Source organism: Ochlerotatus camptorhynchus, unplaced genomic scaffold (genome assembly GCF_037179485.1).
Source record: "Ochlerotatus camptorhynchus isolate MF236.1 unplaced genomic scaffold, CSIRO-AGI_Acam_v1.1 ptg000096l, whole genome shotgun sequence".
Taxonomy (NCBI): Eukaryota; Metazoa; Arthropoda; class Insecta; order Diptera; family Culicidae; genus Ochlerotatus; species Ochlerotatus camptorhynchus.
In genome coordinates this window covers 2,491,520-2,518,377 of record NW_027040586.1, presented here as the reverse complement: position 1 = coordinate 2,518,377, position 26,858 = coordinate 2,491,520, and the positions used below count along the sequence as shown (strand labels likewise).

General features: G+C 40.2%; 1 protein-coding gene across 2 annotated transcripts; it reads right to left on the bottom strand.

The window, feature by feature from the left end:
- Positions 1 to 9: 9 nt before the first annotated feature.
- On the bottom strand, positions 10 to 26,508 carry w (eye pigment precursor family transporter white). Of its 2 annotated transcripts, XM_065218991.1 has the most exons (6): positions 26,418 to 26,505; positions 14,805 to 14,876; positions 13,741 to 14,678; positions 1,096 to 1,426; positions 666 to 1,026; positions 10 to 603 (listed from the first exon to the last, which is right to left on the bottom strand). In XM_065218991.1, the coding sequence occupies exons 1-6, from the start codon at positions 26,478 to 26,480 to the stop codon at positions 218 to 220; spliced, it is 2,151 nt and encodes a 716-aa protein (XP_065075063.1). In that variant the 5' UTR covers positions 26,481 to 26,505; the 3' UTR covers positions 10 to 217. The 2 variants fall into 2 exon arrangements, with proteins under 2 accessions (XP_065075063.1, XP_065075064.1); XM_065218992.1 differs by lacking the exon at positions 14,805 to 14,876 and having other exon boundaries at positions 26,418 to 26,508.
- Between the last annotated feature and the right edge of the window lie 350 nt (positions 26,509 to 26,858).

Sequence of the window (26,858 nt, the reverse complement as noted above, 5' to 3'; positions counted from 1 at the left end):
TGCTTTATATTTTAAAAAAAGTGTATTATTTGAATATTTTTTTTAATGTAATAAAAAAATATTCGAGCCAAATTGCGCTACTACCAGAAACAAACAATCTCACATTACATAGAAGTTTGGTCGAACTAAATGCTACGCGGAAGGTATGACTAAACTAGATTCTTGTGATGACATCCTTGATTTTCACTTTACGTATACGATTAAATCTACCAGAGTTTTACTCCTTACTTCGTGAGCGCAGCCACAGACAAAACAGTGCTCCAACGCGGAAAACTACAATCAATACACATAAACAGGTAATATCGAATCCGAAGTCTTCCACCTTAAAATTGAACGTCTCGAGGATGATCTGACCGGAACTCGGGCAGGTCACGTTCGTTCGGGTACAGGCTATATCCCCCTCCTCGACCGTGCTCCATTGGTTGATCAGCAGTGCCTCGTTTGCATAGCGGAACCATGATAAGTAGGATAAGTACTCGAAGTAAGATGGAACCGATGCCGAATTCAGGAAAAAGCCTCCGAAAATCAGGAACGGAATAATGACCGGTGGACCGACGGATAGAGCCATTGAGATTGATGAACTGGCGCAGGAGATTAGATAGCCTAAAACAGTTCAATTTTATAATATTTCCTTATCAACGTCTGTTTCAAGGGAAGTCACTTACCGAAAGATGTCGCCACGTTTGCGACCAAAACCACAATCATAAGAGCCGTCAGGTAGTGCACCGCGCCGCTTTTAAGACCAATCATCGGGTAGGTTATCGAAGTAAACACAAACGGAACGGCAAGAAATAGTGGCACCTCGGCAATTGTTTTACCCAGAAAATATGTATCGACACGGAACAGCCGTGACCGTTTCTCCCGTAGAAACACTGGTAGTTCAGCGGAAAATACGTTAATCACTGCAAACACATTCTGGAATGTCATATTCGTAAGAAACAGAAACAGCGCTCCGTTAATGTTCATAACTCCATCCTGGTCTAGCCTTTGGCCAAAGTAAATCGATCCTATCAGCGAAGCCACCATCTGTAAACACACAATACACATTAGTTCATCTTGAATCCAACGTCCAATCGTAGTCACGCAAATTCCTACCGCCGTTTGTAGCAGTCGAACTTTAACCAGCATCGGATCCTTGAGCACCGTTAACCATGAACGCCACAAAACATAGTAGAACTGGGTCCACCAAGTCGATCGGTATCCCGTTCGGCTTACTCCTTCCATGGGCTGCAGGAAATAGTGTTCTTCGACGTTCTTTCCGGTGTTGGCCACTTCCATTACCTCCCGAGCAATCGGACTAACGGCAAAAGAGTCGCAAATTTTCTTGATTGTGTCCCGGCACTCGGTCTCCTTGTTTGGTGCTATGGCCAACATTTGGACGTAGAAATCGGCTGGATTGTAGTTCGGCGGGCAGGGTATTCCCAGTCTGGAAAGTCAAATGGGATTAATTTGTATTTAAAATCACGTTTTAGTCATTTTCTTCGGCAAAATTTTTCATCTTTAGGCACAGCTAAGTGAAGCTAGGTTGATTGAATCCACAAATGCTCGTTGTTATGGGAAATTTGCCTTGCCACTTCGAATAGTTAGTGGCACGGATTTCAGAAACTACAATTTCGCTAATACGATAACAGCTGATTAGCTGAGCTGACATTTCCGTTATCGCTTTCACTAATTTCTAAAACCATTATTGCTTTTTTATCTTTCTCTAAATTGATGTTTCGCTAAATAGTCCGCTGGTATACTAAGGACACTAATCGGTAAGTCAGTAAGGATGGGCCAACTTCATAACTCCCGACCCGACTCCTCACTGCTCTTTCTATTTGTATTGAGGCCCCCTAAATTATGTCAAGTTACTAAGGAAAGTCTATAGGAAAAGGATAGAAAACATTATTTTGCTTGTCCAGCTCAATAAGGCCCATTCCTAAGATTTTAATTGGACGAACTACTGTGGAAAACAAGTTTGTTGAAAATGGGTCTTCTGTGCAATAGTTATGAACTATTTGATATTCGAAGGTTCTATTAAAGCTAAGTATGAACTAAAAGAATTGTAGTTGAACATTAACGACATTTTTAACATCCACTATTGAATTGCTCAATGTCTCGGTATTATTTCACGATATCCACTTAAAAAATTCTGCAAATTTGTAGGTCGAGTCAAGGGCTATTCTTGATGACCATGAATGGCTACAAATCCTAGGTAGTGACTTCGAATGTTCATTAAACTCGGGGTATGAGTCAAGAGCTATCCAGAGTTGCCATGAATAATTTGCAATTCGGCCGGTAGATGGCATCACTGCTCGAGTAGAATCAAATTGAACTCAATTAGGTTCTGCAACGTGACGTCACAAATGAACTCAGTGTTAATAGGCTGAACCTTTTTGACAGTTCAGTGGTACTGTTTACAAGCACTTAGTCGTTTTTTCGAAAAAAATTTTCTTAATTTTTTGAATTTTAACTTGAAAATTGTCGAGGAACAGCGCGTTGCAAGGATGTTGCTCGTGAACATTACAGAAATGCTGTTAACATCTCACTGCAGTCTGAAAAATTATCGAGAAAATTTACCCAAGAAACAATCGACTAACTCCACGTAAACAGTACCACTGAACTGTCATCAGATTGAGGTTAACCCCGACGGTGCAAAACCAAATATCATGCTATCGTTTCAAGCTAGTTTGAAGAAGATGATCGGAAAGTGAAGAGCTACATCGTCGGATTCTTGACAGATGAAGTTCTGGAAGTAGTCCGGGACAAAAGCAGCGCGAAGGAGATGTGGTCAAGCTTGAGCGAAGTTTTCACCAAGAAGTCTGTGGCCAGTCGAACGCTTCTGCGAAAGCAGCATGGACGCTTACGGATGAAGGAGGGAGCTTCGATGCGGTTTCACCTTTTGGCGTTCGATGATCTCGTGAGGCAACTCAACACGGTTGGTGCGAAACTGGAGGATGGAGATCTCGTGTCTCAGCTATTCCTTAGCTTGTCGGACTCGTGCGATCCTCTCGTCACAGCGCTAGAAAACATCAAGGAAGAAGACTTGAACGTGGATTTGGTCAAGCAACGGCTCCTGGCGGAAGAGCAAAAACGTGCTGATCGGATGGGCGAAACTGTTACGGCCCACCCACATTAGATCCGGATTTGAAGCGTTGCGGCAAAGTAGCAGCTAAATCTATTGTCTAACTGTCAAATTTACCTCAACGCAACGGAAACGGATCTAATGTGGGTGGCCCTTTAAGGACAGACCAGCGGCTTTCGCAGGACATCAGCAGAATCGACGCGGTGGCAAATACAAGAATAAATGCCACAACTGGGGCAAACCGGACCACATAAAGATGGACTACCTGAACCCAAAGAAGGAAGTGTATTCTGCAATTAAAAAGCCATTAGTTTTATGGCGAACCGCGACGAGTCAACAAAATCGGCTCTGGGGCGAGTCAACAATGAGTTGGTCAATGTAAACACGTTTTTCGAATCGACTGAAAGGCTGCCGACCCCGGTGGTGATCAATGTGGCGAAGGATGGTGAAAACATAGTAGTAGCAAATCAATGGCTAAAGTAACTCCAACGTGCTTCTGAAAGCGAGGAAAGTTCTCTACGTGCCGGATCTCCACGAAAACCTGTTGTCAGTAAAGAAAATGGCGGCCGTCGGTGTCGAAGTGCTGTTTCTCAAGAATAAAGCTGTACTGAAAAAGGATGGTGATGGCGCCAATGAAGGGGAACTTATACGAGCTCGATATTAAGGTATGTGATCCAGTCGCTATCGTTTGCCAGCTGGATTGCAACGAACTTTTACATCGCCACTTGGGGCATCTTGGCCAAGGTAGAATGGCCAAAATCGTTCAGCTGGCCACGGGTGTGGATTTCAAGCCTAGACAAGATCGGTTCTGCGATGCCTCTGCTCAAGGCATACAGTGTCAGGGTCTCGATTCGATGGAACACGTACCCGAGAAAAGCGACACGTACCCGAGAAAAGCGAGCGGATTCACTCGGACGTATGCGACCAAATCGACCCACCAGCCTGGGATGGATATCTGTTGTGTCATTTATCGACGACAAAACGCACTGAGATCGCAGTAGACTCTGCTCGAGAGTGGTTGATTTTCGATGCTTCGGTTAGAATTTTCCCTTAGGGGCGTTGAATTTAAGTAAAAGTTTCCAATAATGTCGTGTGCTACCACCATATTCTGTGTTCAGTAGTATATCAAGATAGAGCTGGAATTAGGGCGTGACAGCTTTTGTCAACAATGACTTCTTTCGATGATGTCTTGAAAGTCAAGGCTCGCCCACGCAAATCAACAATCACCATCAGGTAGGGTAAGACTTCCCCTACCCGACGGTAATATTGTTTTGCGTGGGCGTGCCTTGAATTCCTAGAAATCATCGAGAGAAGTCATTGTTTACAAAAGCGTTTACACCCTTATTCCAGCTATATCTAGATATACGCGAAAGTGTTTTCGAGAGTGTTTTTAAATAACCGGAAGAGGAGGATCCATTGTGTGCTAAGGAGGATATGTATGAGCAAGTGCAAGCGAAATCAGGCTTTCTACAGATCATTCCGGTGAATCACGAAATGAGATGCAAAGCGCAGAGAAAAATAACACTATGGAACCCATGGATTGGAGGATCAAATTGACATGGTGAGACCTGTCCAAATACTTTTTTACGATTTAATAAAAAAATGAACTAAAACGTGCCAGGATTTAAAAGAACATTTCGAAACTGGAAGTGAGTGTTTGTAATACTAATATTCATTTGATATAGGTAATGCATACATGCGGGAATTATTGTAAGTGAAAGTAACCTCGGAATGGGCGTGACTCTCCAGCCATTCTGAAATGGGTTGCTGGATCTGCAATAGAGCTATCACCTTCTAACTCCCGGACTAAAGCTGTCTTCAACTACCATAAATCTCGCGTCACTTTTTAAATAGACCAATGTAACATATCCACCATTTTGAGAAAATCGAAGTTGAAGTTCGACAGATTATTAATTTAACTGTTTAAAAACAATACATTTTGCAATACTATTTTTAATGAAGTCAGTGTATACTAATGTTGAAAATTCAGAAGAAACGGTAAAATCACAATTTTACTTCAACATAGAAAAAACCACATAGGACGTTTTGACAAGTCGAGTTGTACATCGGACATGTTACATTGGCGATTTTTTCTCAATGGCATAATCAATGAGTGTTACATTGGACGTTTTGTCTACATGATACTAGATTCCCTTTCACAGATTTCAGAGTAGAATTCCTAACTTTAGATTGGCCCCTCCTTTGGAAAATGAGCACCAATCATGTTAGGCAGTCCGAATGACCGAAATAACAATCATGTACCCATCATTTCAAACTGTACATTGGACAATTTTTGATCAATGATTATCTTAAATAAATGAAAGTAAATTTGCATGGATGTTTTTGTATCACATACAATGATAGAAGAGCAATAGTTTGTATCTAGGGGTAAGACAGCTTTTGATAATGAGTCATACTGGAGTAAATTTTGAGTAACTCTGAGTAACTCGAGTTGCTCAATATTCAATGCACGGTGACATAGCAACCTGTTTGTTTTGTTTGTATTCCACGATTGTCAAGTAAAGACGTTTGACGAGGAAAATCGACGTCCATGATTCAACAACATTACATACTGGTAAATCTGTGAATGCTTATTATTGGTTGACGATTATAATTGGATTTTCAAGTGAACATGGAGTTGTACCATAATTAAACGTCTTGATGCACATGGTAGGCATTCAATTGTGAACATTTTGGCAGATTGCATACCCACCAACAAGATTCAAAATGTTTCATTGCCCCATAAAAGTTTCGCTTCACGTGGCATCAAAGACTACGACTTTGTGATTCCAGAACTGTATTGCCCACGAATTAAAACCGAAGTTTTTGATGGTAGTACTTTTTGTATTCCTTCGCATTGCGTTTTACTCGCGACTGTGAGTTGTAATTTTCCCTGGGTTGATGGAAAGGTCATTGTCTAGTCACATATACAAATTTACTACTCTATCAGAACAATTAAAACTTGAATTCGCAACTCATTTTAACTTATATATATATATAAGATGCTGAAATTAACAATTGAAATAATACATCCTTGGCAACCCATCGTAAATCACGCCAAATAACGGGTTCGTTTCTCGAGATCATATCAGAAATATCTTTTTACGACTTTCAACTTTATTGTCCCACCATAGTAGAGACCACGAGTAAGTAAGAGTAAAAATTCACACTGAAAAGAAATACACACGGATTAATGAGTAGGGGAAAAGTTGGCTTCGGCAATATCTTAACCTATTATCGTCAGGGGGTAAACAAAGTCCTAGAGCACTCAAATTTGGCCAATAGTTGCTCTGAAACACAATGTATCCACATGCCAAAATTGAGCTCTCAAGGACGTTGTTTGCCCCCTGACGATAATAGGTTAAGGTATTGCCGAAGCCAACTTTTCCCCTATTTGATGCAAGAATACAAAATAAAATACGGATAGGATCACTCCGACACTCTGACAGATAATGTATGTTTATACTGATTTAATTTTTAATTTATGGATGAATATGAGACTGCTTTGATCACTTTTGAGTAAATATTAGTTACTCAAATTTACTCGCTGTTAAAATATTAACTCTGAGTACAGCCCTAGGTTTGTATCGCTTAACTCGATTTGTTTACATTTGTTACTTAGGACCTTTTGAAAAGTGGCGCGAGAAATGAGAGAGTTCTTCCATAATAACACTGCCGGCCAGTGGAGGTTAGAGGGAATACACACACACATGAGGTAGCCCTTATACGTGTCTTTAACCATTTCATTTTCCCAAGCGTTGAAAGACGAGTGGTCATCACACGATCTCCGTAATCTCAACGTGCATGATTCGGTTCCAGTTTGCTCCGTTGTATTATTTGTTTTTCAACATTAATTTTCACAAGGCAAATCAATTAAATTCATACCGATTTCTTGTGGCTAAAATGCATAAGTGGTTCTTATGGAATTTGTGCGTTCTTTTGCCTCAGTGTACCAAAGTTAGAATACATACGTGTCAAGAGCCATCCACGGTTTTCCATAAATGGCTCTGAATTATGCTGTGATATGGCCACACTGCTCCATACAATCAAATAAAGCTCAACATCTCAAGATAGTGACTTCGAATGCTCAGCAAAGTTTGAGTATGTGCCAAGGGTCATCCAGGATTAACATGAATGACTCGAAACTCGAATTTGATGGCAAACTGTACGGGTAGAATCAATTAAAGCTCAATATCTCGGTATCGTTTCAAGATAGCGACTTCGAATGTTCATTAAAGTTGAAGTATGAGTCAAGAGCCAGTCAGGATTGTCGTCAATAATTCTTTATTCTGATATGGCATCACAGATAAAGTAAATTCAAATAAATCACACTAGCCGGAAAGCCGATCATCGTTGACGTGCTGTCAAGCATAGATTGGGAAAGTATCCTCGATCCCGACAAGGTTGAAACCGCTGTACAAACTTTTCACACGTCTTGGCATATTTCAGTGACAGGTACGTTCCAAAAAGTGTTCATCGGAAAATGTCACACCTTCCTCGGCAGACGAACAAATTGAGGAAGCTGAAATCGACCAAGAATGCAGCATTGAGTAAATTCACTAAATTTCGCACACTGTCGCTGAAACATCACTACGTTATGCTCAACTATGAGTTCAAGCGAGTTAGTCGTCGTTGCTACTTGCTTTATCAAGAAGGGAGTCAGAGCAAATTCAAGACGCAATCGAAGCCTTTCTGGAAGAACGTAAATGACAGTCGGGCGTACTATATACTCATAATCGCCAAAAGTTCAGGAACTCCGCGATGAGTAAAATTTGTCTCATGTTTTCCCAGGTTTTTCCAGGATTTTCCAGGGAAAAAATCCCGAATTTGAGAAAAGTAAAGATTGGATTCACTCAGTCTATTGGTACTACTCCTAGACTGAATAAAATTTTCGTCAATTTCCTCATTTTCCGGCAGATTTTTTAGGTTTTCCACAGGAAACTATGAAACAAATTCACTCATCGCTGAGTTCCTGCACTTTTGGCGATTATGAGTGAACTAAACTCAAATTTGGGTCGTTCTCATTCGCCGTGCACGTTACCCGCACTAAAACTCAAGTCGCCCTTCAAGCCAGAACCGGACGATGTTCCTTCAGTTTTTCTAAAGAAACATATCGCCAGCTTACTGATACCGTTGCATCATCATGCATTTCAAATGTCCATCTTGCACATACATTATCGTGGAATCAGTCATCATGGAGTCTCTACTCTCCCATTGTAAGCAGTGCCTAAGCGGTGATAAACAAGGTTTCACTTCCGGTCGTTCTACTACCACTAATCTGTTGTGTCTGACATCTTATCAAGCTGAACATTGCATTAGGTCCTAAGTAACATTGACAGATTCTCTTCGTCGACTTTCGCTTTGCATCCTCACGGCCATGTAAAGCCATACCCAGGTATTTTAAGCACACACATCGATAAACGAAGCTTTTATCTAGCAGCTAATATGACAAACACAAAATTAAACGGTTATGTGCTCAAGTTATTAACGAAAGAGAAAGTCGACGAAGAGAATCGATCAATGTTACTTAGGATGTTCAGCTTGATATGTCACGGATAGCACGATTGAGAGGGCTCGAACAGATGTCATTTACACCGACTTGTCAGCAGCCTTCGATAATCTAAATCATGCCATCGCGATTTCCAAGTTGCATAGGCTTGCGGTTTGCGGTAACCTTTAGAAATGGTTTTGCTCTTATCTAACTGATCGACAGTTAGTGGTGGCCCTTGAGTGCCTGCCGGTCTGATATTTTTCTAGTCACGTCAGGAATAGCATGGGACCAATGATCTTCTTACTCTACTTCAATGACGTGAATTTGGTTATCGAAGGTCACCGACTATCGTATGCAGATGATCGTAAAATCTACTTGCGGATCGGCTTGATTGATGACTGTCACTGCCTTCAACGTCAGTTTGAAGCCTTTGCCAGTTGGTGTAATTTTAGACGAATGACGGTTAACCCAACGAAGTGTTCAGCGATTACTTTCACTCGAAAGAAAGAACTGGTGACGGTGACTATGATCTTCGGGGCACAATGATCGAACGTGCTGTGCTGTTCCCTGGTGCGATCCATTCTGGAATAATGTTCGCTCTGAGGAAGCTACCTTGGAGAGACCCGGTTCACTTGCCTAGCTATTGGAGTCGCTGCAACTTGATCGATCTGGAGGTCTGGAGCCTCTACGAACTAGAAGAGATAAATCAAGAGCCCTGCTCATCACGGACACATTACTGGGCAGAATTGATTGCACTGCAATCTTGGAGCTAGTTAACATCAACGTTCAACCCCAAGCGCTGCGTAACAACGGTATGCTAATATTGCCACTTCCTCGCACAAACTATGGCAATCGAACCTCTTCGATATTTGATTTCAATTTACCACGACAGATGCTACGGAGATGTTACTCTTCATTTTTTCTGTCTATGTGAACCGTGGATGATTTTGTATATCAGTGTTTAAATTATGTTTTGTTGTTAATTTGTGACCTTGATTTTTAATTTTAAGTTGTCCATCTTTGAGTCTGTTGATGTTGAAAAATAAATCGTCAGTGGGTTAGCTCGGTATCGTTCGAAATGGAGACTTCGAATGGCTACAAATTCTGCCGTTTGATGGCAACACAGCTCGGGTAGTATCTAATGAAGCTCAATAGCTCGGTATATTTTCTATATAGTGACTGCGAATGTTATGTAAAGTTAAAGCAACCGGTGGAAACTAACGATTTAAAATTGGCTCACTACTTGACTAGTCTATTGGTCCCAAGCAAATCGATTAACGTACCTCATTCTAATCGAAATTCTAGTACTATACTATGTTTGTTTTGATTCGCTATGAACAGTTTGACAGATAAAATGAGGGGTTCGTAGCTTTTCCTATGTTTCGAGGGGTGCAACGATTAGCTTGAGACCGAAGATAGTACCAGAGCTGAGTCGAAAAGTTGAGCACGTTTCTTCGGGACCTTCTGGTCTTAGAGTTACCTCTATGGTTGAAGTACGAGTCAAGAGCCAATCAGGGTTGCCGTCATTGATTCTATATTCTGATATGGCATCACAAATAGAGTAAATCCAGATAAAGCACACTATCTCGGTATCTTTTCGAGGTGGTGACTTCGAATGTTCAGCAAAGTTAGAGTATGAGTCAAGAGCCAGCCAGGCTTGCCGTGAATGTTTGAAATTTAGCCAGCCAATGGCAACACTGCTCGAGTAGAATCAAATAGAACTCAATATCACGGTATGGTTTGAAGGTAGCGATATCAAATGTCTACCAAAGATAGAATATGACTCAATTAGGAAAATACTGAACTTCAGGAAAGTTCGGGATCGCTTCTAAAAAGGACTGAATCGCCTCATAAAATTTCGGAAAGTACTGCATAATTTCAGAAAGTACTGAATCACTCTGGAAAGAACTGAATAACTTCATAAACGTTTTCAATCACATTGAAGAGTCCTACATTCAGGGATCGGGTGCTACTGAAATTTCTGCGAGCAAAACACGGGGTCTTAGGAGACCGCACTTTCATTTTTAACCAAAACGTGAAAGAGCATTTTGAAATGTGCAGTACATTTCATTTTTTTTTGCTGGAGAGCAACCAATCCAATGATGTAAAGTAGAAATACTCAGAGGGAGAGATGGGCGGAGATAACAAAATACAATTCGGCAGCAGGGATTTGTACCTAAATTATCTTGCAACCCTTGCTAGAAGCTAGTATTTCACATTACTTTTATTTTTGATTCGATTTACGTGCAAAAAAAAATTGTTTGCATCGCAATATTTTGCACATGTCTTGGTGCCATTAATTAACTAATAATTAATTAATTAATCAATAGAGTTAGAATATTGCTTTTTATTCCAAAAATTAGTTGAATTTGAGAAGCACACGGAACATAAAGGTGATTGAATTTCTGTTCGATTGCAATACTCTCAAATTTAATCTAGTAAGAATAAGAAATCCTAACTAACTGGCACTTGGCTTAAAACATTCTCTCCGCCCATCTCTCCCTCTGAGTATTTCTACTGTAACGCTAAGAGGAAGTGGAGACAACTGGCTTCTTAATCTTTAATTTCTATCTCTATCTTACGCACTTCAAATCGGCCAATCACGAGCTGGTTCGCGTTTTACAGAAAAGTGGTTCATTTTCGCCCCCGTATTGTCTCCTCTTCTTCTTAGCTATACAGTATCTTTCTCTCTCTCTCTCCCTCTATCTCTATCCTGCTTTTTCTGAGACTGTGTTTTTTCTATTGGCAAATCAAAGTTGGCCCCGTGGAGAATAGAAGGACTATGAAAGTGATGATGATTTCAAAATGTTGCACGGTGAGGTATACTGTCTATAATCCCATATCAGTTAAATATGGAAAAAGTAGGCATTGAGAAAATGGCAGTTGAAGTTACAAAGTGCAATTCCCATGTTTTTTTTTCAAGTTGGATTCAATGAAGCATGTTTTGTTATATCAGAGAAAAATAATGCGATCCAACAAGTACAACTGTAACTTGAATTCTGGAAAGTATTTTAAGGGTTCATGCAAATTTCAAGAACTTCAAAAGAAGTAAATATTTAGCTACGTTGATTAGAGAACATCAACGAAGTTCCATTAATTAAAAAACAATGCAAGTACTTTTAGCAACCACCGATATCTTCAAGAAATTCCAGGGAAGTACTAAAAAATTTAGATATTTTTCGATACTTTTACGATATTCAACGAAGTTCCTAGTACTTTGAGGGCGATCAGATAACTTCAGAACAATCCCATTAACTTTAAGAAATTTGCAGTGACTTACTAGGAGTCCTGTGGAATTATGGGATATTCCGAGAAATCTATCATTGACCCGAACACTTTAAAAGCGTCAGGGAATTATGAATATCTATAGCAGAAAATTATCCGAAACATTAAACAAATTTAGCGAACCTCAGGGATGTCCAGATAAGTTCAGGTAAATGAGTTATTTAAGGCAAAGTTCCGTGAATGTTTATAAAGTTTATAAAACATATGAAAAATTGTGGAAACTTCAAGGCAATTCAATTAACTTCAGTAAAATTGCGGGTTCTTAACAGAATACTGAGAAATTCAGAGCAGTCTAGAGATCTTTAAGGAAATTAAAAAATCTAAGGAAAGCCTAGACTATTGAAGAAGTTATGAATTAGTGTCAATAATTTAAGGGCAATTCCATGAACGTCAGAAATATCCTGAGAATTTCAGTGAAAATCATAGAGCTATTATTTTGTTTTGATTCTATGAAAATTGCGGCAGCTTAAAAAAGTTCCAGAAACTTCAGAAAAACCTCGAAAATTCATAGAAGTGCTGAGATCCTCAGAAACATTTTAAAAAATTAAGGAAAGATCCGAGAACTCAAGACCAACAATTGAAATGGCCTTAACTCCATTTTGTAAACAAACCTTGTAAGGCCATTTTCTCGCGAACCAAAGTCCGCAAAGGCAAACCAACATAATGAACAGGTAGGGGAAATTCTCCTCTACCCGTTTGTGGTTTAGGTTTGCGAATGAAGGTTTCGGTTCGCGAGAAAATGGCCTTACAAGGTTTGTTTACAAAATGGAGTTAAGGCCATTTCAATTGTTGGTCTTGAACTTCAGGAACTTTCATGAACATTAGTAAATTGCAGGAGCATATCAAAGAAGTTTAGCAAGCTCCAAAAATAGGGGCAATTTCAGGAAGAGTTGGTTAGGATCAAAAAATGAGTGGGAAGTTTTAGGAAATTCCCAGATTTTCAGATAACTTCACATATGTTAAGAAAACTATTGAGGTTTTCACATAAATTCAAAAGTTCAGGGCAGTTAGTTCAATTAAAGCTTCATGAGATTCATGAGAACTGCAAAAACTTAAGAGAAGTCTCGAGTACTTCAGGAAAGCACAGAAATCCTCAGAGCAGTTCCGTTAACATTAAAGAAATTACATATATGTTAAAGAAGTTTCTAGAACTTGAGCGAAGTGTTAAAACTTTATTTATGAAAATTTGATGTAGTATGAACTATTGTGACCATCCGACTAGTTTCTCAAACTACAAAAGAACTTCATTAAATTTAGGGAAATTGTGGGAACTTTCAAGTAGTTCTGAAAACCTCAGAATACAGTAATGACCCGATTTTGTCAGCTCCATTTTTATCAATCTTTCCTAATGTTCTACGAAACACATATATTATATTAGAAATTAGAAATTAGAAAATACTCATGGAATTATTCTAGAAAATCGCTTGGAACGCTTCTCTGAATTCTCTTCAAATATCATCAGAATATACCTAAAATTCTTCTCGCAATTGCATTGAAATATTCAACAAAATTTCGTTGAAACTATCCTCCGAATTTAATTTTCTTTGAATTTGCTCGGAATTACCTTGAGATTCTCCTCAGAGAGAAGCCCTTTGGAAAGATTCTCAGAATATTCATGGAATTCATTTTCGGTTTCTTTTTGAAACTCACTTCTTCCCTTGGAATTCTACTCACAGTCGTTTGCATTTCTCGTCGCTAATTCCTTAGGTTTCTCTTCATAATTTGTTTGGAAAACTCTTCTGGGACTCTCAACGGATAAGTTTGGTAAAGAGAATGCTCGATCCGATTAGAGCATTCTCTTTACCAAACTCATCCATTGATAAGGGATGGTGAGGAAACTTCACGCAAAGTGTCTGCAAAGTGCGAAATTTGGATGTAAATGACAGAATTTACTTACTGTGAAAAGAACTCCGCCGCTTGGTAGGGAGACCCCAGGAAAGCAACCCGTCCTTCGGCCACCAGCAGGACCTTATCGAACAGGCAGTACAATTCCGATGACGGTTGGTGTATGGTCAATATTATCGTCTTTCCTTTTAGAGCCATTCCCTTCAGCACCTGAAGTACACTGTGGGCCATAAACGAATCCAAACCGGAAGTGGGTTCATCGCAGAGCAACAAGTGAGGATCGGTCAGCGTTTCCGATGCAAATGCTAACCGTTTCCTTTCGCCACCGGATAGGCCTTTCATTCGACCGGGAGCTCCAATGATCGTATCCGCGCACTTGGACAACGAAAGCTCCTGAAGTACTTCGTTGACGCGGTTCATTTTGACGCTCTTGGGCACATCTTTGCCCATACGTAGCATTGCGTGGAAGATGAGGTGTTCCCGAGTAGTGAGCGCAGCAATGAATAGATCATCCTGTTGTACGTAGGCACAACGAGCACGCAGCTGTTCCGCATTGACCGGTATTCCATTCAATGCACGAACCGATGTAGGAGCGATTTTCACCCCCGGTGGTGACCTGAATGACAATGCGTTTAGCAAAGTCGTTTTTCCTGCCCCGGAACTGCCCATCACTGCCAACAGTTCTCCGCTTTTTGCCATTCCGGTGACATTCTTGAGCAGGTGTTTGCGTGGATTGATATCTTTCTTCTGACTTGAAAAACACGAACACAATCTGCTGCACAGGGGTTCCTTTTTGGCATCTCCTGGCAGCTCGCCAAACACATCGATTTCCTTCCACGTGTACGTGAGCCGATCGTGCTGTGGAATCTGTCCCTTCACGGCACCGTAGCTTTTGGGCTTCCACACCTGAATCAGCGTGGATTTGTCATTGTTGCTCATCGAATGGTTGATACCGTCATCTACATCCTGGTAGCTGCTGGTGCTGTAGCGCTGCAAGGTTGAAAATGCAAATGGTTCCGATTAATAGCGTATAGGTTGGGTTTTCCAGAGCGAAAGTAGACAGATAGAAGAGCAAAGTAGGAAGAATGGATTAATATTAGAAATGCTTTGATTTACGTATGAAGTAGGTGGGAAATCATAATTCCTGGACTCGCAGCTTAAACGCCAGATACACTGATAGGTGTTTCGCTAATGTTTCAAATGTGTGCAAAAAAGAAGAAGAAAAACAAATGGTTTGTGAGATACGGGCTTTAGTGAAGTTCGAAAAATAATATTCTCGATACAGCTACAAACTACGAATAAATAAATGTTGTGGTTTTTTTGTTAAATTAATATGTTTTATCAATCTATTCAATGTACCCGCATCATGATTGAAAGGTTCCTTAAAATAAAGTAACAAAGCAATGTCCTCGCTGAATTTGCCATTTCATTAATTAACTTCAATTTTTTCTAAATTTGATCCGTTCTGAATTATTAACCAACTGGCCTATTTGCGTTGTCACGTTGCAACCGCAAATATGCAGCATAATGAATCAGTGATTTGAGTGCGGTGTGAAGGAAATATGACTACACATACCTATATTTATGTATCGCATAGTCTCCGACGCGTAACTAACCGTACGCACAAAGTGAAGGATGGGAAAGTGTCCAATAACCGCATTGGCACGTCAGCCCTAATACACCCCACATGTTATGATGTGGAATTTACTTTGCACAAAAGTCGGTAGTGTGTCATTTTACATGTTTTCTTATCGTTGATGCATGTCAATTCACGGGTAGTATCTACAGTAAGTTATCTCTTATTTCTACTGAAGCTTCTTTTTGTACGAATTAGGGTGGTGTCAAATGAATCAACACTCCAGTTGAGTCAATAAATAACGGTGAATAATCCTTTTTTAAATCACAGGTCATATGAAGGTGTATCCTATGTCGCATTCTTCATTGGCGCTACGAGCCCCAATCATTGCATCATTGGAATCGATATCCATAAGGGTGGTTCAAAATATAAATTTTGCTCCACTCCACTCAATCGAATGCGCTTCGGTCAGAGAGCGTATAGGGCGTCGTTGTGCCAATTTGGTCGTGGCACATTTCGAGTATGAGAGAGTAATTGCAGTTAGATCAAAAGTGCCTGAGAAAAATGCAAGTACTTTCGCAGATTACCCGAAGTTGCGATAGTGAAGGTATGATCACCGACAAGCAGACATAACACTCGTAAAACGTTCATCTAAATCGTTTTTAACGGTCAATTTAAATGTTTCTTAGTTGGTAGTACCGCCACTTGTGGTGCACATAATCAATTCCCTTTGACGTTTACACGCTTTGACGTTTACACACCATCTGTTGAGTGTATTGCCCATCAATATACGACAGATGGCGATAGGGTTTACGATGATAAATGTTCAATGTGTTGTGTCTGCTTGTCTGTGATATAATATTGAGGTAACGTTAGGATAAAATCAAAACATTGAGAAATATAACCCATCACTTTCAGAAATACTTCACTTCGCAACCGACGAACCATTCTGCGGCCATACGAGTACCCAAGTAACCATATAGTCGCAATATAGCTTGCTGTATTCTTACTTTGCTTTCGTTTTCCTTTCATTCTCTTTTCGCACACGGAGCTCGGTGGACCAGCGACTTTGAACGTAAGCCTCGTCCCAGATCACCATGAAAATTTAATGACAAATGGTGAACATGAAACCGACAAAAAAAGGCGGAATTATATTAGAACCAACCAAAGACGATCTACGGAAGGAAATTGCCGGAATGAAATACGAAGCGTTAGAGAAAAATTCCAAGGGATTCCAAAAGAAGCAATTAACGACTACGGAAGACCAGAATATGGTGAGAGCTTTCCAATTATAAAAAAAAAATTAAATATCAAAATTAAACTAAATACATGGCAGGTTTGAAAAAATCTCCTTCGAACTCCCGGACTTAAGCTGTTTACAATGACCATAAGTGCGACATTGTAGAGAGAGTTCTTCCATAATAAAACTGTCACTTTCTGCAGTCCGTCGTTTGTGGCAAGTATGAACTGGATGGAGAGTGTGTGAGGAGTACACTCATAGTGACCATCAGGCGATTAGGTACAGCTTCGGCCAACGGATACCTACGGAAATGTGGAAAACGGAAGTAAGCAAGCGGAGGTGGAAGACGAAGGCATTCGACAAGGACCTCTTTGTAGAAGCTCTCCGGGTAGACAGCAGCGTCCCAGACCAAAGCGCGGACGAGTTGACCGAATCGTTAACGAGGGCATGCGACACAACCATGCTGAGGAAATCGGAGCCAAGGAACAGACGGCGCCCAGCTTACTGGTGGAACGAGGCACTTAGCACCCTTCGCGCTAGTTGTCTCCGAACCAGAAGGCGAGTTCAGAGAGCAAGAACTGATGCAGACAGGCAGAGCGAAGGGTGGTGTTTCGAGCAGCCAGGGCCGCTCAAAAACGGAAGATAAAGCTGAGCAAGTCAAACTGCTTCAATGAGCTGTGCCTAGACGCTGATGCCAACCCCTGGGGTGACACATACCGAGTCGCGATGGCGAAGATTAGAGGTCCAACGACGCCCGTTGAAATGTGCCCAGACAAGCTGAAAGTCATCGTGGAGGGATTTTTCCCGAAGCACGACCAAATGACCTGGCCACCTACACCGTACGGCAAAGTAGAGGCAGACAACACCGAAGGTAGACAAGTCTCCAACGAGGAACTCGTAACAGTGGCGAAAGGGCTGAAGACGAAGAAAACTCCCGGTCCGGATGGAATCCCCAACGTGGCGTTCCCGGACTTGTTCAGGATAGTGCTGCAGAAGTGTCTGGATGAAGGTCACTTCCCGGACCGATGGAAGATACAGAAGCTAGTGCTGCTACCGAAGCCCGGAAAACCGCCGGGGGATCCAGCATCGTATAGGCCTATATGCTTGCTGGATACAGTTGGAAAGCTATTGGAGAAGATCATCTTCAACAGGCTAACGAAATGCACGGAAAGTGAGCACGGATTGTCGGTGAAGCAGTTCGGATTCCGGAAAGGGAGATCAACGGTGAATGCAATTCGGACAGTGGTCGAGGGTGCCGAGAAAGCGTCCAAACAGAAGCGAAGAGGAGATCGATATTGCGCCGTGATAACGATCGACGTGAAGAACGCATTCAACAGCGCCAGTTGGGAGGCCATCGTCAAAGCACTGCATGGAATGAGGGTTCCTGATTGCCTGTGTAGCATTATAAGGAGTTACTTCCAGAACCGGGTTCTAGTCTACGAGACGGACATGGGCGAGAAATCAATCCGGATCACGGTGGGTGTGCCACAAGACTCCATCCTTGGCCCAACGCTCTGGAACGCGATGTACAACGGCGTGCTAACGATGAAGCTGCCCAAAGAAGTCGAGATTGTAGGATTTGCGGGCGACGTCGTCTTGGCGGTAGTAGGCGAGACGTTGGAAGAGGTGGAAATGTTGGCAACCGAGGCGATCGACACGGTTCCAACTAGATGCAAGGAGAGAAGCTGCAGATAGCGCTGAAAACAAAGAAGAACCAAAAAAAATTGAACAGTACGTTCCGCCTCATACGGAAGTACCTGCATCGTTTCGGACACGCAACGTCACCCCTCTGTCCGGAGTGTGGCAACGTGGACGAAACGCCTGAGCACGTAGTTTTCGACTGCCCAAGATTTGAGGCAGTGCGAGTGGAGATGCCGCCCCTTAGCGCGGGAAATGTCGTCAGTGAAATGTGCCGGGATGAGAGGACGTGGAGCGTCGTCAGCAGGGCAGTGACGCAAATTTTGTCTGAGTTGTAGCGAAAATGGAGAGATGATCAGTGAGTTAGCAACGCCGGCTAGCTGAGCTGTGCTTAAGAACAGCCCCCCCCCCTCTCTCCCCCTCCCCCCCGACGAAATACCCTAGGGGAGTTAAGGGGGGATAGTGGCTAGAGGCGAGTAAGGTTTTAGTGGTTAAGAGTCCCACACTGTGCCAGAAGGAGAACACACACGCAACACAGTGACAGGCCGGGCTTTTGAAGCCTTCCTTACTTTACAAAAAAACACAAACAATAAATCAAATGGTATCAGCCAGATCGTAATATGCTAAATGATGCATAGAAATTATTATTATAAAATTATTATTTACCATAAATTATGTTGTGCAAAACCATATTTTAAATAACCATTGGCTTTATAATGTGAACAATTGGTTTAATTAGATTGTAATAATAAGCTGTACTATATTTCTACAATATTTTTTATTTGGCTGAGCAGCAAAATTTTAAAAACTTACATCAGTCTATAAACATGTTCCATTTAAGGTGGAATGGATAATAAATGCTCTAATTCACATTTCTCACTAACCGTCGTGATTTCCAAACTTTCCTGTTGTGAATCCACCTATAGACACTGGCCAACTTCCAAATGGAAGTAAATATGAATGAAGGATAGGAAGGACCACTTTTTAATATTGAGGCACGCGCTTGCCGACAAAAGGCATGTATAACGAAAACGTATATCCATATTGGTAGGCAGCCCCCCACGGTGTCGATTGCATCAACATACCAACATAACGCACGCACAGACTATTCTACTTGTAACTTTCCGTACTACCGAGCGTCATCGGCCGTAAACTAAACAAGAAGAAAACTCGTATCAATTTCGAAGAAGTTAGTAGGTAATATGATCTTTCATTATTGACGTTCCCTCGGAAAGGAAAACTACCCGGTCCCTTCAACTTTGGTTCCGCTGCAACGTCAAGACGAGTGCATTGAATTGGGACGAAGCTTTCCTCCAGTGCACTGTGAATAATCGAATTCAATTTATAGTAAGGCGGTTCCGCTCTTGACTGTGATTCAAGTCGAGCATGGCGTCGATTCAGAAGTTAGATTGGATGTATCTGGTACTGTATTTAACAGTCAGCCTTCCGCACAGTCAGCACCGTACTCGGTTGGCCTGAAACTCGTAAATTGTGGAAAACTCGCATTAAAACGTATTAGAGTTCGGTCGGGACTGTTTAAAAAATGAACGATACTTGTGGTGCAATGGAACAACGATCCTTTTCGGAAATGTTTAATTGAAAGAATCGTACGAATTGATGAAAGAAATTTAAATAGTATCTTTAAACTTAATTTTATATCTTACTTCGTGATCTTGAAAGTTTGTTATAGTACGTTCAGACTACGAGTTATAACATGTTATAGCGCTATCTTGATGGTGTTTTCTGTGTTGCAATTATTTGACAACCGTTATAACATGTTATAACTCTCCAGTCTGGACAGCGTTTTAGTTTGATGTATCGAAAAAAAATCTAGATAAATGCTTTGTAATTTTAATTTTTTATTAATTCATTAGAATCTGGACATTTGAAATCCGGTAGATATCTTAAAAATCTAAAGAACTTTAAATTATTTTCTGATTTTTCGTGATTTTTTTATAACTGAGATTGAAGGTTTTTCGAAGTTTTAAAATCTTAATTTTGTTGTTATTTTTATCTCGAAGAATTTAACTCTCGAAAAGTTATGTCTGTCTTAGAATGTAGGTAAGTTTTCCAAGATCTTTAATAACGATTTTATTTTGAAGTCCGGAAGATTCAAAGCTAGTCCATGAGCCCGAAACTTTTGGTCATTTGATATTTTTCAATATTAAAAAAAAAATTGTTGAATATTTTTCAGGCATATTTATAGTACAACTAGCTGAGTGTGTCCGGCCTTGCTCGGGATTCAATATAAGCTTGAGTTTATGCGCCAATTTAAAAAAAAACATGCTATATTGTACGTAGCCCCCCCCCCTCCTCCTCTTATCTAAGGGGCTACCCCCTATGACCTCCACATGCCAAATTTGGTTCCATTTGCTTGATTAGTTCTCGAGTTATGCAGAACTTTCTGTTTCATTTGTATGGGAGCCCCCCTTTACAGAGGGGGAGAGATCTCGAACCATAAGAACCTTTATCTGCCCCAAAAACCCCTGCATACAAATTTTCACGCCGATTGGTTCAGTAGTTTCCGAGTCTATAAGGGTCAGATAGACAGACAGACAGACAGAAATTCATTTTTATATATAGATTATTAAAATCCTTATTTTTTTTTACTAGAATTTAACTATGGATCTACAATTTAATCTTAGTCTTAAAATTATGGTAATTCTCGCGTAACATTTGAAACGGGCCTTTCAACGTTTGTAAACAAAACTTGGCCCTATACGCGCGAACCGAAGTACGCCCTCGCAAGCCAACAACATCATCGGGTAGGAGAAATTCTCCGCTACCCGATGGTGTTGTTGGTTTGCATGGGCGTACTTCAGTTCGTGGATATAGGCCCTATCAAGTTTTATTTACAAACGTTGATAGGCCCTTTTCAAATGTTACGTGAGAATTGATCAAATTTCGAGATCTTTTATTTACGTTTTAAGCTGAACAATGCATTAGGTCCTAAGTAATATTGATAGATTCTCTGGATCGACTTTCTCTTTCGTTAATAACTCGGGTACAGAACCTTTTTTTGACGTGTTTGTCGTATTAGAAGCTTGATATAACGTGACCGTGACGCCGTGAGGATGCAGATATCTATTTTTCAGATAAAAAATCTTAAATCTTGGGATCTAAAAAAAAAATTAATTTGATTTTTTGAAGTTTAAGAATTGTTCATAAACATATATTTTGAACTTTTTCCTATTTTTGAAATGTATTTTTCTATGTTCACATTACCTTGAAATATGACAGAAATATTGAAAATTATAAATTAAAAATCCTAGAATTTAGTGTTTTTTTTTTCCAGGATTTGTTTTCCGTGCTGAGCACCAATGCTACCGACGCCAGGGAGGCAGCTCCCACACCTGGACCCTATCTATCGACCCATCAACTCATGAACCGGGGACCAACGGCTTTACTTCCCTTCAGAAGAAACCCGTGATCAGAGATGTTATGTCTCAGAACATCCCGGCGGCGCCGGCTGGGATTGAACCCAGGCTTGTTAGGGTGACAGGTAATCACGCTTACCACTACACCACCGGTTCCGCTTTGTATTCAGAATTTTATTGCGATTCTTGGATTTTAAGAGAAATTTCCAGAACTTCAGGGAAGATCGCTGATCTTTAAAGATATTTGCACAACTTCAGAAAAATTAGTAGATCTTATGAGAGCTTCCTCAAACATCCGGGAAGCTCAAAAATTTCTAGATAAACTTTTAATACTTTAGGGAATTGTGTAGATGATCAGAGATATTTGCAGACATTCATTGAATCATGAAAATCTACAGAGAAAATTACAGAACTTTTGAGAAGAAATTTAGTGAACATCAGAGATAATTATTGATCTTCAAGGATCTTAAATCTGCAGGGATTCAGGAACGTTGTAGATTTTTAGAAAAATTTGCAGGACTTCTGAAGAACACACAGAACTTCAAAGAAATCCGCAGAACTACCGAAAAATTTGCAGATCTTCAGGAAAGTTTGTTGATCTTTATAGATATTTTATGAGAGAACATATACAAAACTCAACGGCGCCGGTGGTGTAGTGGTAAGCGTGATTACCTCTCACCCCAGCACGCCTGGGTTCAATCCCAGTCGGCGCCACCGGGATGTTCTGAGGCATAACATCTCTGATCACGCCTTCCTTCGGGTGGGAAGTAAAGCCGTTAGTCCCCGGTTCATGAGTTGATGGGTCGATAGGTAGGGTCCAGGTGTGGGAGCTGCCTTCCTGGTACGTCGGTAGCATTGGTGCTCAGCACGGAAAACAAGATCGACGGAAAAAACAAACCAAAGGAAAAAAAAAGAAACAAAACTTCAGGGACGTCCGAAGGTCTTCAGAGAAATATGCAGAATGGAGTACTTAACAGAAGTTTTCAGAACACCCCAGCCTGGGTTCACTCCTAGTCGGTGCCGCCGGGATGTTCTGAGGCATAACATCTCTGATCACGCCTTTCTTCGGAAAGGAAGTAAAGCCGTTGGTCCCCGGTTCATGAGTTGATGGGTCGATAGGTAGGGCCCAGGTATGAGAGCTGCCACCCTTGCGTCGGTAGCATTGGTGCTCAGCACGGAAAACAAGATAGCCGTCCGTCAACCCCATACAGACAAAAGCCGAATTGCCAGGAGTATTGCCGTTTACTAAAAAACCACCATCAGTAAGATGCATAAAAGACGTAGCATTTTAGGGTGACCATACATGAAGCAAAATACGGTCTCGGAAGGGGATACAAACACCGACGGACGTGACAGCTACATAGAAGCTGCATTCAAATTCTTGCCCAAGACGCCATATTTAAAATTCATTAAACACTACCGCCATCTACTCATCCGATCGCGTCATATCGTGAGCAAGGACACGAACACATGTAAAATTTATATTGTCTTGGTTTGCGTCTCCCCTCGTTTGACAGATCTGATCACCCGTTTGACAGATCTAATCGCTCATTTGACAAATCGAATTGCGGACAAACGAAATGATCCTGTGGCATGTCGGTTCGTCGGTGTTACAAACTTGGTGCTTCATGAAACATAAACAAACGATAAACGTTTATTTAAGTTTGATGAAGCACCAACTTTTGACCTGTCCTTTGGCTGTTCACCCTAAAATCGAAGACAACATATAAAGAAGACTAGTGACTAGCGCTGTGCTCGAGCGAAGGTGGAAGCAACGCATAGAAAAATGAGCAAATGCACAAACCCTTCTTCTGAGGATGGAACCTTTGCTATCCAATTAACCACTTCATTCGAGCAGTTAAAATAACGTTTACTACCACTCGAACTTTGAAATAAAACATTATTTTAAGATTTTTTTCTTCTTGAACCTAAAAGTAGCCAACATTTGTGCGTTTCATAAAAAAATAGAAATTAGTTGGTCCAGTTTTGTGAAATCGCTGGTAGAAAGTCACGCCAAAACTGCATGACAAAGTGGTCAATTCGTTCGGAGCATTTGTCTTTGAGCGGCAGATGACGCGATTGTACCTGTCTCATGCCGGTCGTTTGAGAAAATGGAAGAGTTGCCAGTCTTCTTGATATGTTGTCTTCGCTAAAATACTACGGCTTTTGTGCATCTTCCCATAGTTTTAGTAAAAATTTCCTCGAATATGATGATGTAAATGTCACTCATATTCGAGCATAAATCTGCTCGAATGAACAAAAGTGAGGAAAATTCTACTCAGTTTCCGGAAAAAAAAATAGAGGGAAACAAATTTCAAAACATTTACTAAAATTGATGTCCATAAATTTTAAAGTGTCCATTGTGTCCAGTATCAGAAACTTAAGCATTTTTTTAAAAAGCTTATAAACATAAACATAAGTTTAAATACGTTAATTTTTTTTATTATTATTATAACATATAGTCACTTGGGTTATTCGTGACTTGTCTGGGGGTGAGATTTGAACTCGTGACTTTGGCGTGAGAGGTATGGATTCGAACCACTACACCAGAGTCGCCCCCTAGAAATTTGTTTTAAATTTTTTGACCAAGATGTTTACAGTGTGTATTTTTTTCCTGAAACCAGATTCAATTAACTTTGTCTCCGACGTTATTGCGATTAGATGAGCCGTTTTTGTGCTATGATATCGAATAAACTATTTCGAAAAATTAGGCGCAAATCAAAATAGCCCACTGGGAGGGAGAAGCAGACTCGACAAATATGAACGTCAAACGGAGCCCGAATTAAGCTTTCACGGACTGTCATTAGGAAACAAGTAGTTTGGTGATACCTTTCTTACAGTTGAACCCGAATACACAAGGCTGTATTGAAATCTTGCGTAAAGTAATGTATTACAAAATGTCGTTTCAAACTATCTTATTCAATGGGCACTAGAGTGATGCAAAATTTGAAATTTTCGCTCCACAATACTCAAACGATTCCAAATCGGATCCTGACTAACCTCTCAAAATTTGAACCCATTTGGTGAGAAACTGAGATGGCACAAACTATTTGAAGTTTGTATGGGAATTACTATGGTAAAACCAAGATTTTTGTTCATGTCTATCTAATAATTCACCATATCTGTCTGCTTCAAAAGCTTTCAACTGTAGGAAATTTTGCCAGCTACAACTTTGCTGAAGACCACTTTTTGATTAAATGCAAGGATCGAAAGTTATCAATGGTTCAATGCGCTGATGTCTTCTGATCATGCTCAATCAACTGCTCAGCAGGCAACATTGGTGTTTCTGGGGCGTTGAATAGAGCTTTTTGACGTTTAATCGGCGCACACTACTGCACTATTTAAATCGAACGAGTACGGGCAAGAGGGAAACAGATTAGTGGGAAAACAAACCGTCCATTCATTTATGTGTGCTAGATAGAGAAAGACGATTGAACGTCAAAAAGGTCTATAGGACACAAAAATCATGGCTACTATGCCACACTGCAAAATACAGTGTTGCCTACAGAGCAGCTGCTTGATCATGTCATAAGTTTACCAATCTCTTAAATAATTAATAACTTTTTCCTGTCTCGTTTTACACAGAAACGATCTTCAGCAAAGTTGTAGCTGAGAAAAATTTTCTATAATAATGGCTATCGAACTGTTTTGCAGCTTAATATGAAGAAAAAAACTAGAAGGCAATGAACAAAAAGTTGAGATTTCCCATAGTAATTTACATGACTTGTGCGAAGTCTGTTTCTAACCAAATGAGTTGTAACTTTGGGTAGCTGATCAGGACCCGATTTGAAACCATTTAAGCACTGTGGAGCGAAAAAGTAAAATCTTGCATCAGTCTAATGGGCACCTTTTTAAATTCATTAATTAAATATACAAATATTGAAAGATACCATTAACAAATATTTTTGTCAAAATATTTAGTTGCATAATAAAATACAGAACAGAAAAGTACATTTTCTCTCTGCACACTGAATAATCTCAAACACACTCAAGGCAAAAGAGGCTATTTTGGCACGCTTATTTTGATTTGATTTCAATGGCACTAATTTATATGACAATAAGAACAGCAATTAAATTAATTCCGTGTGTGCTATCTGCTTCTCCCTCCAAGGTTGCCCATAGCGAATAATTATGCAAATTTCATGGAATTCTAAGATTCGACGTTTTTTTTCACTATTTGGTGTGGATATACTCCCCTTTAAATTGAAAAGGTGGATTAGCAGGCGCATTCGTTACTTGATTATCCGGAACAAAATAGATAATTTGAACATCCCTAAATAGATATATGTATAGGAAAATATTACTAATCAAGTTCAAACTGTTTTTTTGTTACTTCATACCTGAAGTTTACGATTTTCAGAGTTGGTTGCAAATGCTATCTAATATCAACATGAAGCTTTAGTAGTACTGTCACATTAACGACCCTACGCTCATTTTCAACTTTTATTCTATTTTTACTCTACCGTACTCTAACGGAACTATCAACCTACCCTCTTCAGAACTTTATCTAGCTATTAAATTATCACACTAAAACTTCATGTTGGTATTAGATAGCATTTCCAACCAACTCTTACTAATAATGGTTTCCTGTGAACAAATCTGGTATTTCAAAATACAATGTAATCAAATTCGTCAATGAAATGCGTGTTCTGCTAATATAATAGCCACTTCAATAATTCACCTAGAAACAATCTTTGAAACTCGCTAATCATAAATGCATTTTTTGTTCGTCTGCTGTCCGTATATAATCTTCACGGAAGTTTTGGCATTCGTTTGATAATAGGTTCATCAAAGGAAATTATTATTTTTTTCCTATGTGTACTTCAAATCCTCTCGCTTTGAATGAGACAGCAGTATAAATCTATCACCAGAAAAAAAAGTCCATCCTTGCTACTTACTCTGGTGGTAATGTTGCTTTTGCTTTCATTATCGGCATACTGGTCGTCTGTGTTAATTGTCATGATGCTGGGGACTCTTATCTATGTTTTACTGCGCTTTCCTTGGTAGAATCTTCCTTCGCCGCTATGAGTGTATGTATGTGTGGAGATTTATTCTCAAATCTGTGAATGGTGAGACGATAAGAAGCAGATTGTTAGAACCGGTGGAATTTCTTGTACGGGTCAGTAAAGCGTGTTTCAATTGGCTTGATAAATGTTAGCCAATCGAAAATTCGATGATGCAAGTAATGTTTTGCGGTTGGTTTAGCTCGAAATTTGTTCCGGTCGTTTTCAGAATCTTGAATTGAAATGACTTCAAACGTCACTGAATTACTGTAATAATTAATCCTGTTAGTTATACTCTGATTCGTATCTATTACAGTGATTCATTACATGACTTTT

Coding starts and splice junctions, on each gene's coding strand:
- w (XM_065218991.1), bottom strand. CDS start 26,480: ATGACAATTAACACAGACGACCAGTATGCCGATAATGAAAGCAAAAGC. Junction 14,877..26,417: donor AAAGCAACATTACCACCAGA/GTAAGTAGCAAG, acceptor TTGAAACATTAG/CGAAACACCTATCAGTGTAT. Junction 1,427..13,740: donor GCGGCGGAGTTCTTTTCACA/GTAAGTAAATTC, acceptor TTGACTTTCCAG/ACTGGGAATACCCTGCCCGC.